Source organism: Mizuhopecten yessoensis, unplaced genomic scaffold, assembly GCF_002113885.1.
Source record: "Mizuhopecten yessoensis strain PY_sf001 unplaced genomic scaffold, ASM211388v2 scaffold1011, whole genome shotgun sequence".
NCBI lineage: Eukaryota > Metazoa > Mollusca > Bivalvia > Pectinida > Pectinidae > Mizuhopecten > Mizuhopecten yessoensis.
Genome location: NW_018403833.1, coordinates 104,025 through 121,341, shown reverse-complemented (window position 1 = coordinate 121,341; position 17,317 = coordinate 104,025). Strand labels below are relative to the sequence as shown.

Here is a 17,317-nt window from a genome sequence, read left to right as displayed (position 1 = left end):
TCAGTCTCGCTCGATGTATGTACAATGTAATGGCCTTGTTTTCACCTCACATATAGTATATAATCCTATAATCTGTTGTTCTTCGTGGATTGTTCTCCTTTCGGATATTCTATAGTACATTACGTAAACTTTATACATCAACTGTTATTCCATTTCCGGATATGGATAACTAATTTTACGGACAAAAAATGATATTTGTCCACTATAGATTGTTTGTTTAAGTATTTAACAGGCTGTTCCACGCGAGCCGACCAGTGATATCGTACTTAGACAACCGATATGGCGGTGTATGTGTAGCGATTGATTTGTATGTAGCTGTACAGATAGATCTATTCGGCAAGGTCTGCTATGGGATTTGCAGTATTCTATTCATAATTAATGGCGGGAAACCCCTGGCAACCTCATCATGCTCAGTATCCGCAGCGATCTCCGGCGCACGAGGAGGAGAGAGCGTATCAGTCCCTACAATCCCTCGGACCGTTTGGACAGGTGGAAGATTCACAGGTAGGGGGATTACGACTAAGTGATCCGTGCCTGATCAGAGACGATTGTGATGAACAGGTCGAACCTGACAACCGTTTATCCCAGACACAGCTGCAGAGACACCAAATGCAGCCTCAATTGGCGGAAAACGAACAGCAAGAATTGGCGGGAAGTGAACAAAATCGACTTGTACCTAGAAATCAGAGACGTGTGGACTTAGAACAGCTAGTGCGGTCCGAAAGTCCCGTGGAATGTGGCCAGGCAGAGCAACCAGCGCCACCTCATGTTCCTGTACATACGGAACCGCCTACGTCAAATCCGGTTCCCTTACAAGCACTACATAGTTGCAATAACGGTCATCATGGACAGCCTCCTTGTCTACAGAGCACACGACAGGGATCTGATACATGCCGGCGACTGACACGGAGAGATATGGCTATGTTGACAGCCCCACCCTCTGGGGAGGACGAGCAGCAACCAGAAGTGGTCATCGATGAATACATCGTACCCATACTTCCCATCCCCATGGCAATCGCGTGCTGTCTGATGAACTTCGCAGTACCAGGACTAGGTAGGTCTCAAACTAAGTACAAAGTTAATCTGTTATACCTATGTATATTAAAACTGTAAATGCCGTATCGATCAAATGTATCGATATTTATTTATAAATAGTTAATACTCCCAACAAAGTGTACCGGTATTATAAATGTCAGATAAATACTTATTTAGATAAATGCACGGTGGCCAGAAGATGCCTGCAGCAGAAAACTGAGTTTACACAGGGACCCGTAAAATAGTCATCATTACAACATAATTGTTTAGTGTAACAAGCACAGGGACCTGTACATAGTCATCTTTACAACATAACTGTATAGTGTTACGAGCACAGGGACCCGTTTATAGCCATAATTACAACATAACTGTATAGTGTTACGAGCACAGGGACCCGTGTATATAGTCATCATTACAACATAACAGTAACGAGCACAAGGACCCGTTTATAGCCATAATTACAACATAACTATATAGTGTTACGAGCACAGGGACCCGTGTATAGACATCATTATATAACATAACAGTAACGAGCACAAGGACCCGTGTATAGCCATAATTACAAAATAACTGTATAGTGTTACGAGCACAGGGATCCGTATATATAGTCATCTTTACAACATAACTGTATAGTGTTATGAGCACAGGGACCCGTATATATAGTCATCATTACAACATAACAGTAACGAGCACAGGGACCCGTGTATAGCCATAATTACAACATAGCTGTAAAGTGTTACGAGCACAGGGATCCGTGTATAGCCATAATTACAACATAACTGTATAGTGTTATGAGCAGAGGGAACCGTATATTGTCATCATTATATAACATAAGTGTATATAGTGTTACGAGCACAGGGACCCGTATATATAGTAATCATTAGAACATAACTGTGTAGTGTTATGAGCACAGGGACCCGTATGTACAACATACATGTAGCATTTGTTCGCATAGGACGCAAGCTACCAGTATCTTCAAATACGTGTGTTCCATTCTTAATATAGAGATTACATGGTCAGTGTGTTGACAGACAAAAATGAACTGTTGTTTTCTTTATTCTTTTAAACGCAGGCTTATTTTTTTTTATCTGGTGACACAGAGCTCGAATACTTTTTCGTGTGCATATGAAAAGTAAACCTGCTCTGAATATAACACTAAAACAACAATTATATCTCTAAAGTAATTATACCGTTGTAAATCGTCAAGAAATGTGGTTCTATAAACGACTAACAATTTGTACAATTTACAGATTTTGCATGAATTTGCCCCGGTTGACTTAAATACCCGTTCGTGGTGTTTCTCTGATCTTACTGGCAATACAGATCGATTATAGACACATTGCGTGTCACGAGCTATTTACACTCACTGCAATATTCTCTATAAAGGAATGATTTTCCTGTGTTTCTTATACAAAACAAGGACAATATACGATCCAGACGGTATTAAAACCAAGCAAGATTCTATCTTAAAGTTTGTGTTTAAATGTCTATCTTATTGTAGAAATGTAAAATAGAATTGGACAACGAGTGATACTACTTAGACAGTTCCCTCACACACATACAATATTGGTATTTAAAAACGTTTCAAATACCAGTTTCCATCAGATTTTTTTTTTGATTTTTTATATATAGTCATTTCAAACACATTTTATCTAAATATATTTTCATAAATTTGGACAACATGCTTTGTACACCCTTGCTCAGAATTCGGTCTCTGCTTAAATGTTCTTTTCCTGACCAGCCCCTTTAATGTTATTAATTATATATATTGGAATACAGATGTACTTTTAATGTATATATTAATTGTATATATTGTAATACAGATGTACTTTTAATGTATATATTTATTGTATACATTGTAATACGGATGTACTTTTAATGTATATATTAATTGTATATATTGGAATACAGATGTACTTTTAATGTATATATTAATTGTATATATTGGAATACAGATGTGCTTTTAATGTATATATTAATTGTATATATTGGAATACAGATGTACTTTTAATGTATATATTAATTGTATATATTGTAATACAGATGTACTTTTAATGTATATATTTATTGTATACATTGTAATACGGATGTACTTTTAATGTATATATTAATTGTATATATTGGAATACAGATGTACTTTTAATGTATATATTAATTGTATATATTGGAATACAGATGTACTTTTAATGTATATATTAATTGTATATATTGGAATACAGATGTACTTTTAATGTATATATTAATTGTATATATTGGAATACAGATGTACTTTTAATGTATATATTAATTGTATATATTGGAATACAGATGTACTTTTAATGTATATATTAATTGTATATATTGGAATACAGATGTACTTTTAATGTATATATTAATTGTATATATTGGAATACAGATGTACTTTTAATGTATATATTAATTGTATATATTGGAATACAGATGTACTTTTAATGTATATATTAATTGTATATATTGGAATACAGATGTACTTTTAATGTATATATTAATTGTATATATTGGAATACAGATGTACTTTTAATGTATATATTAATTGTATATATTGGAATACAGATGTACTTTTAATGTATATATTAATTGTATATATTGGAATACAGATGTACTTTTAATGTATATATTAATTGTTTATATTGTAATACAGATGTACTTTTAATGTATATATTAATTGTATATATTGTAACACAGATGTACTTTTAATGTATATATTAATTGTTTATATTGGAATACAGATGTACTTTTGATGTATATATCAATTGTTTATATTGTAATACAGATGTTCTTTTAACATATATAAATGAAACTTTCGCATTTAAATATATATATATTTTAAACAGAAATAAAATGATATGCAAAATAATCTTAAATTTTGCACCATGTAACGCGCCATATGTACAGTATACTCGGGTATCAAGATATATCTGTGTCTTCTAGGGACCATGGTGGCGGGAATGTGTATGCCCTGCTGTGGGGATGCCGAAGAGATGTCACGGCGCCGGAAGTTGTCTTCTGGCGCAGCCGTAGTCGGTGTGGGGTTTCTACAGCTTCTTCTTACGGCCTGTTTCCTAGTCGGTTGGGTTTGGAGCGCCATCTGGGGGTTATCCCTCGTTGGCACATCATGTAAGTTAGACAATCATTTGTTCAGAAGCTGTAGTTTAAACAATTTGTTGGATCAGTAATGGTCATCAATTATCACATGACCTGAATATGCCAAATGACGTGGGACGATGACACATGATTGTGAAAACAAGCAAAGTTTATGTGACAATAAGTGTAAGTGACCTAAAGTGTTTGTGACATTAAGTGTATGTGACATTAAATGTATGAGACATTAAGTGTTTGCGACATTGAATGTATGTGACACTAAGTGTTTGTAACATTGAATGTATGTGACACTAAGTGTTTGTAACATTAATTGTATGTGACTTTGAATATATGTGACACCAAGTATTTGTGACATATAGTGTATGTGACATTAAGTGTTTGTGCCTTAAAGTGTATGTGACATTGAGTGTATGTGACATTAAGTGTTTGTGACATAAAGTGTATGTGACATTAAGTGTTTGTGACTTAAAGTGTATGTGACATTGAGTGTATGTGACACTAAGTGTTTGTAACATTAAGTGTATGTGACTTTGAATATATGTGACACCAAGTGTTTGTGACATTAAGTGTATGTGACTTTAAGTGTTTGTGACTTAAAGTGTATGTGACATTGAGGGTATGTGACATTAAGTGTATGTGACATTAAGTGTTTGTGACTTAAAGTGTATGTGACATTGAATGTATGTGACATTGAATGTATGTGACATTAAGTGTATGTCACATTAAGTGTATGTGACATTCAGTGTATGTGACATTAAGTGTATGTGACATTGAGTGTTTGTGACATTCAGTGTATGTGACATTAAGTGTATGTGACATTGAATGTATGTGACATTAAGTGTATGTGACAAACGTACATACAACAATAATTTTGTATAACAATAAGCATAAACGACAGTAGTCCTAAGTATAGTATGTGACAATCAATTAGTGTATGTGAAATACATACTGTAAATGTAATATGGGTATGTTAATCATGAAAGCTATGTTGGGAAGTCGGGAGGGTCGTAGTGTTTGATGTAAACCCATATAATTTTCACTAATACTCCTTCTTCATCAGAGTAGGTCCAAATGTACTCCCGTATACGTGATTTGTTCCTACGTTTCTTGATAGATCATTCATTAAAAGTCACACGAATCAACCATTCTATCATAATAATCTTATGGGAATAAATCTGTTGGAAAGCTACAAAACCTGACCTTCTTTTTCAACCTTTTTGGTTTAACAATTTGGTATTTTTGTGTTACTAACAGTGGACTACTACGAAAAGCCACGCGAAGTGTCAAGTTGGAGGAATCGCGTCAACAGTGCGCACTCACAGTCAAACAGTACTTGCGCATGCTTCTCTCGACCGCTGGGTTCCGGTAGAAGACAGCCTCGGTCTAATTTTATCTACCCGATGCGAGCGCCATCTGACATCGACCGAGACAGTCCCCCACCGCCCTACGTCATGTTTGCCACGCCCCCTCCTTCCTACAGCCCGCCTACCCCCGCTGACGGCGTAAACAGTTCCGCAGAAACGGTGAGTACTGACCAATCACGTGTACACTGTGTGAAACTCTTTTGAAGAGGAAATAGTAATATTTCACATGTATGATGTAGTTAAAAAAGACGGTATGGAAATGCAAAACAGACTTCCCTGACACAGAGTAAGAAAGCATACATCCTTACGGAAACTGAACAAGACAAACATTTTTTGAAGGTCTGCATTATAAAGATATAAGGAATATGTTTTGTGAAAATTATAATAATACTGTTGGGAATATGAATGCTCATAATTTACATGTATTACTCTTTGGACTCGGAGAGATTGCCGTAGACACAAGTACTGAATTATTTTGGTACGAGCAAACATTCATGTTTATCGTATAATATATATTTACATCAGTCTTGACGTTAGTCTATAAAATTGCATACATGTATGTAAGGAGGAAAAGGTGTAGGTAAGTTGCAATAACTTGTACCTAATCCTTTGTTCATGTTGGGCAGTACTAAACATGAAACAGGTCAATTCGGCATCCCACATGCTAGTTCGTCCGTGTGTCACTTTGTCCGTCAGCCAATCTGCCAGTCCGTCATTGTGTCATTTTGTCTATCAGTCCATCTATTAGCTCGTCCGAGTGTCACTTTGTCTGTCACCCAATCTACCAGCCCGTCAATGTGACATTTTGTCCGTCAGTCCATCTGTTAGCTCGTCCGAGTGTCACTTTGTCTGTCAGCCCATCTCCCAGCTCGTCCGTGTTTCTCTTTGTCTGTCAGCCCATCCGTCAGCTCGTCCGCGTGTCACTTTGTCTGCCAGCCCATCTGCCAGCCCGTCCGAGTGTCACTTTGTCGGTCAGCCAATCTGTCAGCTCGTGCGTGTGTCACTTTGTCTGTCAGCCCATCTGCCAGCTCGTCCGTGTTTCACTTTGTCTGTCAGCCCATCTGCCAGCTCGTCCGAGTGTCACTTTGTCTGTCAGCCAATCTGTCAGCTCGTCCGTGTGTCACTTTGTATGTCAGCCCATCTGTCAGCTCGTCCGAGTGTCACTTTGTCTGTCAGCCCATCTGCCAGCTCGTCAGTGTGTCACTTTATCTGTCAGTCAATCTGTCAGCTCGTCCGTGTGTCACTTTGTCTGTCAGCCAATCTGCCAGTTCGTCCGTGTTTCACTTTGTCTGTCAGCCCATCTGCCAGCTCGTCCGAGTGTCACTTTGTCTGCCAGCCAATCTGTCAGCTCGTCCGTGTGTCACTTTGTCTGTCAGCCAATCTGTCAGCTCGTCCGAGTGTCACTTCGCCTGTCAGTCAATCTGTCAGCTCGTCCGTGTGTCACTTTGTCTGTCAGTCAATCTGTCAGCTCGTCCGTGTGTCCCTTTGTCTGTCAGCCAATCTGTCAGCTCGTCCGTGTGTCACTTTGTCCGTCAGTCCATCTGTCAGCTCGTCCGTGTGTCACTTTGCCCGCGGCACGTCTCATAACTCTGTCACCTAAAATTACCAAAATATCTGGGAACAGCATTGGATAGCGAAATAGTGCGTACTTTTATCGGATCTCGTGTCTCGCAATATCCAGAAATATGGGACTGTATCCAGAAACTGTTCTTGTGCTCAAACTCAGATTATGTGCTCAAGACAGATTACTTGCTTTGATGATAAATTAATAACAAATAACACTTTATCGATGGTTTGGATTATATGTACATCATGGTGGCATCACTGGAATATCATACCGATAATAAAATAAAGTTTAAACTAAACTGAATACCGTTTTCAGGGTTCACTCTTGACGTTTTGACTGTATCACATGATTTATGCAAGTTACGAGAATGTTGGAATATCGAGGATGGTTTGAGCACAGAATCCATGCTTTAGCATAATAACGGTTTCATGCATGAATACAGACCAAAGTCCTTTGTTCACCGGTTTTATCGAAGTTTGGCCGGAAGTCGGCAAAATTAGCTAGCTAGCAATAATTCTTTTTGTTCTAAAACATTACATCTTGTATATATTATACTTATATATATATATATATAAATCAATTAAACATTAGAGATAAATTTGGTATTTACCCTGGTCATGTTCTAGCTATTATCCTTAATATTGTGTTTTTCGAGTTTGTTACAAAATTTTAAAATGTACCTTTCCATACGAGAGCTTGTTTTATATAAGTCAGCCGTTTTGAAGTATATGAAATGAGAACGTTTGATAACACACCAAGGAAATTAATGAATTACTAGAGAGCAGTCCACATTTTACACACATAGAACCGACTGCGGTCTAACCTACCCGGCAAACATCGTTAACAATTTCGTATTCTGTTAGACTGTTTCATTAATTCAAAATAAAAAATAAATAATAATCATACCAATGAAATATTCGTTTCAAAACGAGCAAAATGTGTACATGAAAAGGAAAAAAATCCATATGCTTTTTCGAAAATGAGCGTGGTAATTGCCACTTAAATTTCCACAGTGCGGTCGATTATTCCATTATGCTTATCCTGCATTGAATGCAGCTTACAAAATAGACATCAAAAGCTCGCTTCACGTCAAATCCTCTATAGAGCCAATATGAATTTAAGTTAAAATGACTGACTTATTAAATCTGTTGTCCTAATATATACATTTTAAATATAAACATGCATTGTAAATATAGATATATGCTCAAAATAATTAATTGTAAACTAGCTAATAGTTTTCATATATATATATAGTAGTTATAGTCTGAATGAGCCTTCTCATTGGTTATAACAGGTATATTTTCCCATAAATATTTTAATAATGGATTTAAATGCAGTCGAAAAATTACCAAACCTCTCACCGCTACGTACCCATACAGCCGTCGGGGAAAGAATATACCTGTTGTGTCCCAAAGCGCGTGGTTACATAAGGCTACCTATGTAGGGCCCCAGCTGTATAATCTAGGGGATACATAAGACAAAAACAAAATGTGATCTGTCGTTCCCATTTTATCATTTGGAACCTTTAATAATTTCTTTCTCTCATGCCTTCTACTTTTTTGGAAGGGCCCAATAGCCACCTCTGCTTAAAAGAATAAACTGGTATGGCCATTGACAGCTGCTGCCATTTTTTTTTTTAATTTGAAATATACATGTATATGATTGTATTCGGTTGATTAATAGCATTATTAGGTTGACAGTACACGTGAGGTCAAGTCTTCGGATGTGTCTATTACAATGTATGTAATATATTCGTACAGAACTTCGATATCCGTGAATACGTTAACAGGACATTGATCATGTTTGTATCGTGTAAAAGACATGACATCAATCAAGTAATTTACATGCGTGTCATGATAAATAATCGAACAGAAATTTTATTTCTTCATTGTGACTGAAATATGGCACAGTTATTTTTTCTTTTGACACAATTATTTGGCTGTAGACTGGTTTTGGTAACACTCAACGTCACGAGATAAACATGCGGCCGCCAAATATGACGTCATTGTATGCAAAAATACATCATCAAATTAACAGAATTTTCTCAAAACTATCAAAGAAATAAAAAACGCAAAAAACATCGACTAATTTTTCTGTTGAAAACCCACGACACCCCAAAGTCAAAGATGAGACGAATAGTTTAATACTTTAACTTGTCAGGGTCTGCATATACTGTATATGTCATTGTATGTACAGTATCATGTCCATGTCCATTGTAAATTGTGTATTACAGGGCCATATTGTAGGTTAGATGTAAACCTAAATATGTAACCCTGTATAAATAAAAGATGTTAGTATTATCATAAAGACAAAGTCAAACTGCTTGACCGTTTATATTGTTACGGGATTTACCGCTCTATTTCACAATCGTGGACAAATATCGTTTGTTATACCACAGCAAAAATACATTCACTGTCCACGGGGTTGTTTCTGACAGACCAATGGAATTCATTGTAATTTTATGGATGACTTATAACGATGGGTGTATTTATGAACGATACGGCAATGTTGACCTGGCTACCATGCGACAGTTGTTTCTCCAGAACCCATTGGTCTGACTTATACATTAATCTACTATGAGTTGTGTGTTGTCACACTTTATATTTCTATTCCCCGAGGATAGGACATTATTACCATTACCATATAGACATTTAACATTGAAAAGCACACGTTATACTCCATTGTCTATCTATAGAATCACATGTTTTAGGATCGGAAAATCATTCCCTCTTACTCTATATACATACATTATCTATAACGCTAGTTCGGTAAGAATTATCTCCCTTTAGTATATTATATGGTACATGTGGGTTAGAGAATTACTTCATTAAGGACACATACTACCGTACGCATTATACCCATGATGTCTGTAAAGGCGATCTCCCTTAAGGATATATACTGCCTTACACATTTAACATCTATGCTTCGTGTTAGAGTTATCTCCTTTAAGGAGATATGCACATGTGCTTTGTGTTAAGAGTTATCTCCCTTAAGTTTATATGCTACCTTACTGATTATACCTCTACATTTTTACAAACAGGAATTGAAAACCTATTTTAAGAAATTTCGAAAACGTCCTTTGTCAAGCGAAGAGTGTAATTCAAGAATGGGTTATCTTTAAAAAAAATCATTTGTCGTACATAAATGTAGAACGCTTTGTAAAGAATTGTGTTGAATATATTCTTATCAGCAAAATGACGAAATACGAAATCCAAATTGAGAACCACAAAGGAGAAAGAAAAAACTGATTCCTCGTGTTAGTCTTACGTGCTCGTTCACCGTCGAGTCTCTCAAGCCGATGATTTATGTGACTTCCAGTGTTAACGGACTCGAACTTGTATTTTTTAGCCCCCGACACAAAATTTGCCGGAAGCTAACGAGGCCCCAAACCTCAGGTCGGCCCTTCGGTGTGGCGTGTGTCAGAAGGATTTCGTCACAGAAGATCATCGGGTAAGTCTATGCCATCACGCTCGAAAATTGCTGGCGTCTTTTTGGTTTAGTATGTGAGTTTAGAAAACATAAAACACTTTATCCAAACTGGTAACTGACAAATTGTTTATTTATTGAAATAACTAATCGAATTCAGATCCTCCTAAAATCATGTGTTATTTTTTGGATGGAAAAGTATTAAAAAGCGGATGTAAACAAGAGTTTCAATGACTGCGCCCTTTGTAACTGCAACATCATTTTCGTTAGCTATTACATCAAAACATCTCTTCTTTTCAGTTTGCTTGTCGGCGGTGTACCGACATTGTGTGTCGCCAGTGTTACACAAAACAGATTCCATTTCAAGGAGGAGATTACGCCATCGTGTGTGATGTGTGTTACCATGAACATCTCGAGATGGAGGCAGAAATGGAGGATAATTTATAGCCATAGTCACAAATGACTTCCCGCATATCTTTCAAATATTTTGGACTGATTTATGAGGGGCACCTTTTTCCTAATTAAGTCCAAAATATAAAATGTGCATGTCATATTGTGTCTCCAGAAGAATTATAGTCGGCAGTCCTACTCGATGAGTAACTTGCACGGGCAGTCAGTGACAAGAAAACCGGAAAAATACTCTCGAATTCAAAAATGAGTTCGATGTAATTACATGTTCGGCGTTCCTCGACTTTGTGATAAGAAAGTTGCATTGATCTTGCTCAAAAAGATGCTTATTAACTCCGCGAGTATGTTCTCGCATATAAACGTTCTGTCGAACGCGATCTCTAACACACAGTTGTTTTTAATGTGATAGCAATTTATAATGGTGCTGATATTGCTTTTCGTTTTAAAATGTTATTTTCGAATGCGTTATTTTCCGATACATGTCCTTCCTCATCGCAACGAACATACATGTACTCTGAAGTTAGACACAAAATGCATGTGTGTTTCGTATTTCGTGGTTTTGTTATACGGGCGAAGTGAATTTTCGCTGGCATTTCTCACTGACTACTATTGAAACCGCCGTCAAGAATGTGGGTGACATGGAATGGAGGTTGATCAGGGTAAAAATGGAACTTGCTTCTATAGTTGATTATAACTTATAAACTAAGCACCTTACAAACTAGGAGTTAGCCACAGAGACACAGAGCCTGGTTATGCTTTTTGCTTTCGGAATCGCCAAACAAGTGTCCAAATGTTGACACCCTAAAGAGTTTACTCTATATATTGTATCATGTATAACGCTTAAAGTCTGTGAATTTCATGTCTTTGTTGAGTTTTCTATAATCACATTGACATTGTGATATTTTTACTCTGTTTTTAATCTCATGGTGGTTAATACATAATCTAAATATAGATGACACATATATAAAAAAAAGTCCTGTGACGAACGTTTATATTTCAAAAGTGTGGTAGAATTTCAATGTTTTCATGAATATTTGGAAATATTGAGTACGACCAAGGCATTGCCAATATCCATAATATATAGTGCTTTTCTGTGCGTGTTGTTACACGCTAGTGTGTTTTCATTGTTTTTTTTTCAAAAATAAAATTTGTTATCTTTCGCAAGTGGAAGAAGACATCTTATAAAGCGATGAAAAGGGAAAGATTTTGCCTATATCATTGCAGAATAAATAATACATAGCGGTGTCATGTGATCCATATACCATGTATTAGTCAGCAGATTCGATCGCCTAAAATATGTTTTTTATTAATGAAATAAATCTTCAATTATTCATATATAACTTGACCTCATTGCGTTCCTTGATTTTACTTGATGTAGGTGTGATACAGAATATATTGACATGATATGACTGTCATACTTATATTTTGTTTACTTTCAGTATTATTTCTACTTTTATCAACTTAAATGAAAGAACTGTGTATAAAATCGTTAAAACCTTATTGCACGATTTGTTTTCCTCCGGAAATTTACCCAAGCATTTAAAGACAAACCAACTTACGGAGACGGATTACGTAAAATGCAAAAATATGGATTTCATTAGAATCCGAAGTTATTATGACTTATCATGTTCTATCTAATCAGTAACTTCCAAAAATATCGGCATCAGAACCGCGCTATCACACGGTGGCAAGAACACCAACATACCCTGTCTCCTGCATACACACACGCAAGCAAGCACGCATACGCTATACACATGGAGGCACGTCCTTAAATGACCTTAGCTGTTAATAAGATGTTAAGCAAAATTAAACCAAACCAAGCCCATCCTAAAGTATCACACCCTCGGCCAGAAAACTGAGAAACACTGTTTCGACAAGATGGTTAGGAGGATGCAGATAATAAGTGGTAAGAAAAAAAGATTGCAACGAACACATATAGAGGGATGAAGCAACCAAAGGGGTTTTCTGGTTTAGAGTTACTCCCCTTATCAAGGTACTCATTTCTCCATGTAAGTTGAGCAAATTTGTTGAGCTCTCATTTTGATGATGTGCGTTTATAATGCTATAGTGTAGGATTAGCGTTTGGTGCATAGGTCCTTTATTCGACCCCTGTACTTGAAAAGTCTGCAAAATGCATAGCAAGATGTCATTTATATGTAATCTCTAAGTCGGAAAGAATTTGTAACAAACATTTCACAACAATGACAACGGTTATACCGTATTTTTACTTTATGGTTCCATTTTAAAAAAAAATCTTGAACTTTGCGTTTACCCATCAGAAAACATTGCTGAAATTGGCCAGTAACTCAAGGTCTTCCTTATTTCTCAGAAAGCTTTCCAGTGGGAACATTTAAATTAAAGCAGGTTCGCGAAACATGGGACCAAGAAGCTTGCATTACTATGAATCATACATAACTACAGCATGCAGTGTGTGGTAAGGGTCATTCTCAGTCTTATTGTATCATGTTTGAAACTCCACGATCAAAAGCTTAACTTTTTCATATGACTAGGGATTCTTATCAATCTATATTAACAGATTCGACCACACAGATACCCAGCTACAAACACGTTTTATTAATGACATAAAAATGAGATATTAATTCTGAAATATAATTATACGATCTGAATTTCAAATGTTTCAAAATTCCCATTGAAAAAAACCCTACATGGAACAGCTAACCGGAATAATGACCTACTTCCTAAAAGCAAAGGAAACGGTATATCTACAGAATGTTTTTATAATCATGAACTTGACAATAATTAACTTATTCACTGTCAGGGCGTCAGTCTAGATGCTGACCATACACATGATATTGATATATAGGCGTTTGCCTGCGTCCAGTATTGTCATATATTATTATTACATTATAATATACAGAGCTTACAAATATCAAAACGATGTAATGGGAGGTTGATAAAAAATGAGAATTAAAAACAAACGAAACAATTATCACCTGACATCTTTATCTTCATCTTCATCTTGAAACCTTCCTCCGTCATTATTGACGATTGCGGAATTGTTATCATATCAGTATCATGATATATATATATATATATTTTTATCTTAAACCATCATTCTAATAATGTATTCCCTTTCTCTAAAAGCACATTAAAACAGATATTGTAAAAATTTGGCATCATGATATCCTTGTCAATTTCTGAGACATAAAAACTTGAGTAACCTTAGTGCAATATAAAGACGTATGGAACATATTGGGTTAGTACGACAGTGTGTAAATGTGTATCTCTATGGTAACTTAATAGTTAAGTTTTTGTTTTGTTTATGTTTTACGTCCTTGTAAAAGCTTACGTTATCTAAGACGGATGACCAGGAAGATACCGCTGAAACGAAAGATTAAGCAGACTGCAATTGAGCTGTAACATAAGCTTCTCCAAAAGGGGCCATCTTTGTCGCCACCTCATAAGATACAGTGGGATATTGTACACCTCTTCATTTCCCAAACCTACATTGGGTTTATAAGGCCCAATCAAACATATTTGGTGTTTCCGGTAACCCTACCTACCCTATTATTTTTTGTACTAGCCCTCAACGTTTTAAGACAATTTTAAAAGAAGCAGTGTTAAAGTCAACATATATAAACCACATAAAATTATTTTTAAAAATAAAACGTGTATCCTACCTACCTACATACCCTAAATTTTTCCCAACATGTTACATACAGGAAACACAACTTTGTTTTTGTCTAGCCTAAGCAAATAACCAAACTAAGAATCTATAACAGCAATGTTAAATCTGTTCTTCTGTACGGTTCTGAACGCTGGAGAATAGTAGTTACTGATCTACAAAAGGTTGAAGCTTTTCACAACAGCTGTCTGAGAAGAATACACAAGATATTTTGGCCAAAAAAGATCACCAACGAAGAGCTACTCAAAATAACCAAAACAAAGAAAATAAACAACAGAGATCAAACAAAGAAAATAAACAATATGCAGAGATTAAACAAAGAAAATAAACAACAGAGATCAAATAAAGAAAAGAAACAATAGAGATCAAATAAAGAAAAGAAACAACAGAGATCAAACAAAGAAAATAAACAACATGCAGAGATCAAATAAAGAAAATAAACAACAGAGATCAAACAAAGAAAAGAAACAACAGAGATCAATCAAAGAAAACAAACAACAAGGATCAAACAAAGAAAAGAAACAACAGAGATCAAAGAAAGAAAAGAAACAACAGAGATCAATCAAAGAAAACAAACAACAAGGATCAAACAAAGAAAAGAAACAACAGAGATCAAACAAAGAAAGGAAACAATAGAGATCAAATAAAGAAAAGAAACAACAGAGATCAATCAAAGAAAACCAACAACAAGGATCAAACAAAGAAAAGAAACAACAGAGATCAAATAAAGAAAAGAAACAACAGAGATCAATCAAAGAAAACAAACAACAAGGATCAAACAAAGAAAAGAAACAACAGAGATCAAACAAAGAAAAGAAACAATAGAGATCAAACAAAGAAAAGAAACAATAGAGATCAAATAAAGAAAACAAACAACAGAGATCAAACAAAGAAAACAAACAACAGAGATCAAACAAAGAAAAGAAACAATAGAGATCAAACAAAGAAAAGAAACAACAGAGATCAAACAAAGGAAAGAAACAATAGAGATCAAATAAAGAAAAGAAACAACAGAGATCAAACAAAGAAAACAAACAACAGAGATCAAACAAAGAAAAGAAACAACAGAGATCAAACAAAGAAAAGAAACAACAGAGATCAAACAAAGGAAAGAAACAATAGAGATCAAATAAAGAAAAGAAACAACAGAGATCAATCAAAGAAAACAAACAACAGAGATCAAACAAAGAAAAGAAACAACAGAGATCAAACAAAGAAAAGAAACAATAGAGATCAAATAAAGAAAAGAAACAACAGAGATCAATCAAAGAAAACAAACAACAGAGGTCAAACAAAGAAAATAAACAAAAGAGATCAAATAAAGAAAAGAAACAACAGAGATCAAACAAAGAAAAGAAACAACAGAGATCAAACAAAGAAAAGAAACAACAGAGATCAAACAAAGAAAAGAAACAATAGAGATCAAACAAAGAAAATAAACAAAAGAGATCAAACAAAGGAAAGAAACAATAGAGATCAAATAAAGAAAAGAAACAACAGAGATCAAACAAAGAAAATAAACAACAGAGATCAAACAAAGAAAAGAAACAACAGAGATCAAACAAAGAAAAGAAACAATAGAGATCAAACAAAGGAAAGAAACAATAGAGATCAAATAAAGAAAAGAAACAACAGAGACCAAACAAAGAAAATAAACAACAGAGATCAAACAAAGAAAATAACAACAGAGATCAAACAAAGAAAATAAACAACAGAGATCAAACAAAGAAAATAAACAACAGAGATCAAACAAAGACGATTCAGATGGCTAGGCCATGTATTGCGAATGCCACACGACCGCACTGTAAAGACAGCTTTGCATTGGACACCACCAGGAAAGAGAAAGCCAGGCAGACCACGCAACACTTGGCGAAGAACAGTAACATCAGAACTGCAAGAGATGGGTTACAGTTGGGGAAAAGCACAATCTATGGCAAAGGATAGACAGAAGTGGAGGCAGTTTGTTATGGCTTTATGTCCCACCGGGGACGAAGAGGATAGTTAGGTAAGCAAATAACAAAATAAGTTTAAAATCCCATGGATTCGAGGCGGGCGTTAGAGGATATACTGTATTAGTCGTTGTATTTAACGTCTGAGATGTGATAGTTTTCAGGAAGATTGTCTAGAGAAAGTTCATTCTTCTTCTAAAGGAGTATTATATCAGCATTTAGTGGAAAGTATTAAATTGCAACCATATCTTCATAAGGCAATTAATTTAAATGATCTAAAACATATTTCAAAGATGCGTTTATGTGGGCATGACCTGTTCATCGAACGTAGCCGTTACAGAGATATACCTAGAGAAGAAAGAACATGTATCTTATGTAATGAAAATGATAAAGAAGATGAATTTCATTTTATAATTAAATGTAATCGGTATTCAGACCTCCGGTCTAAATACATTAAGCATTATTATTTCAAAAGGCCTAGTATGTATATATTTGTTCAATTACACGTAATGATATGATGATGATGATGATGATGATGATGATGATGATGATTATGATGATGTAATGATATGATGATGATTGATGATGATGATGAAGAAGATGATGATGAAGATGATGAGGAAGATGAAGATGATGAAGATGATGAGGATGATGAAGATGATGATGATGAAGAAGATGAGGATGATGAAGATTATGATGATGATGATGTGTGCGACTTAGTGTGAGAGTTCTTGATGATGATGATGATGATGATGATGATGTGTGCGACTTAGTGTGAGTGTTCTTAATGATGAGGATGATG

At 35.4% G+C, this 17,317-nt stretch overlaps 1 protein-coding gene across 1 annotated transcript; it reads left to right on the top strand.

The window, feature by feature from the left end:
* LOC110456038 lies at nucleotides 1–12,279 on the top strand. Its single transcript, XM_021506565.1, has 5 exons — nucleotides 1–1,054; nucleotides 3,985–4,170; nucleotides 5,410–5,678; nucleotides 10,435–10,536; nucleotides 10,813–12,279. The coding sequence occupies exons 1-5, from the start codon at nucleotides 379–381 to the stop codon at nucleotides 10,957–10,959; spliced, it is 1,380 nt and encodes a 459-aa protein (XP_021362240.1). The 5' UTR covers nucleotides 1–378; the 3' UTR covers nucleotides 10,960–12,279.
* The last annotated feature ends 5,038 nt before the right edge of the window (nucleotides 12,280–17,317 follow it).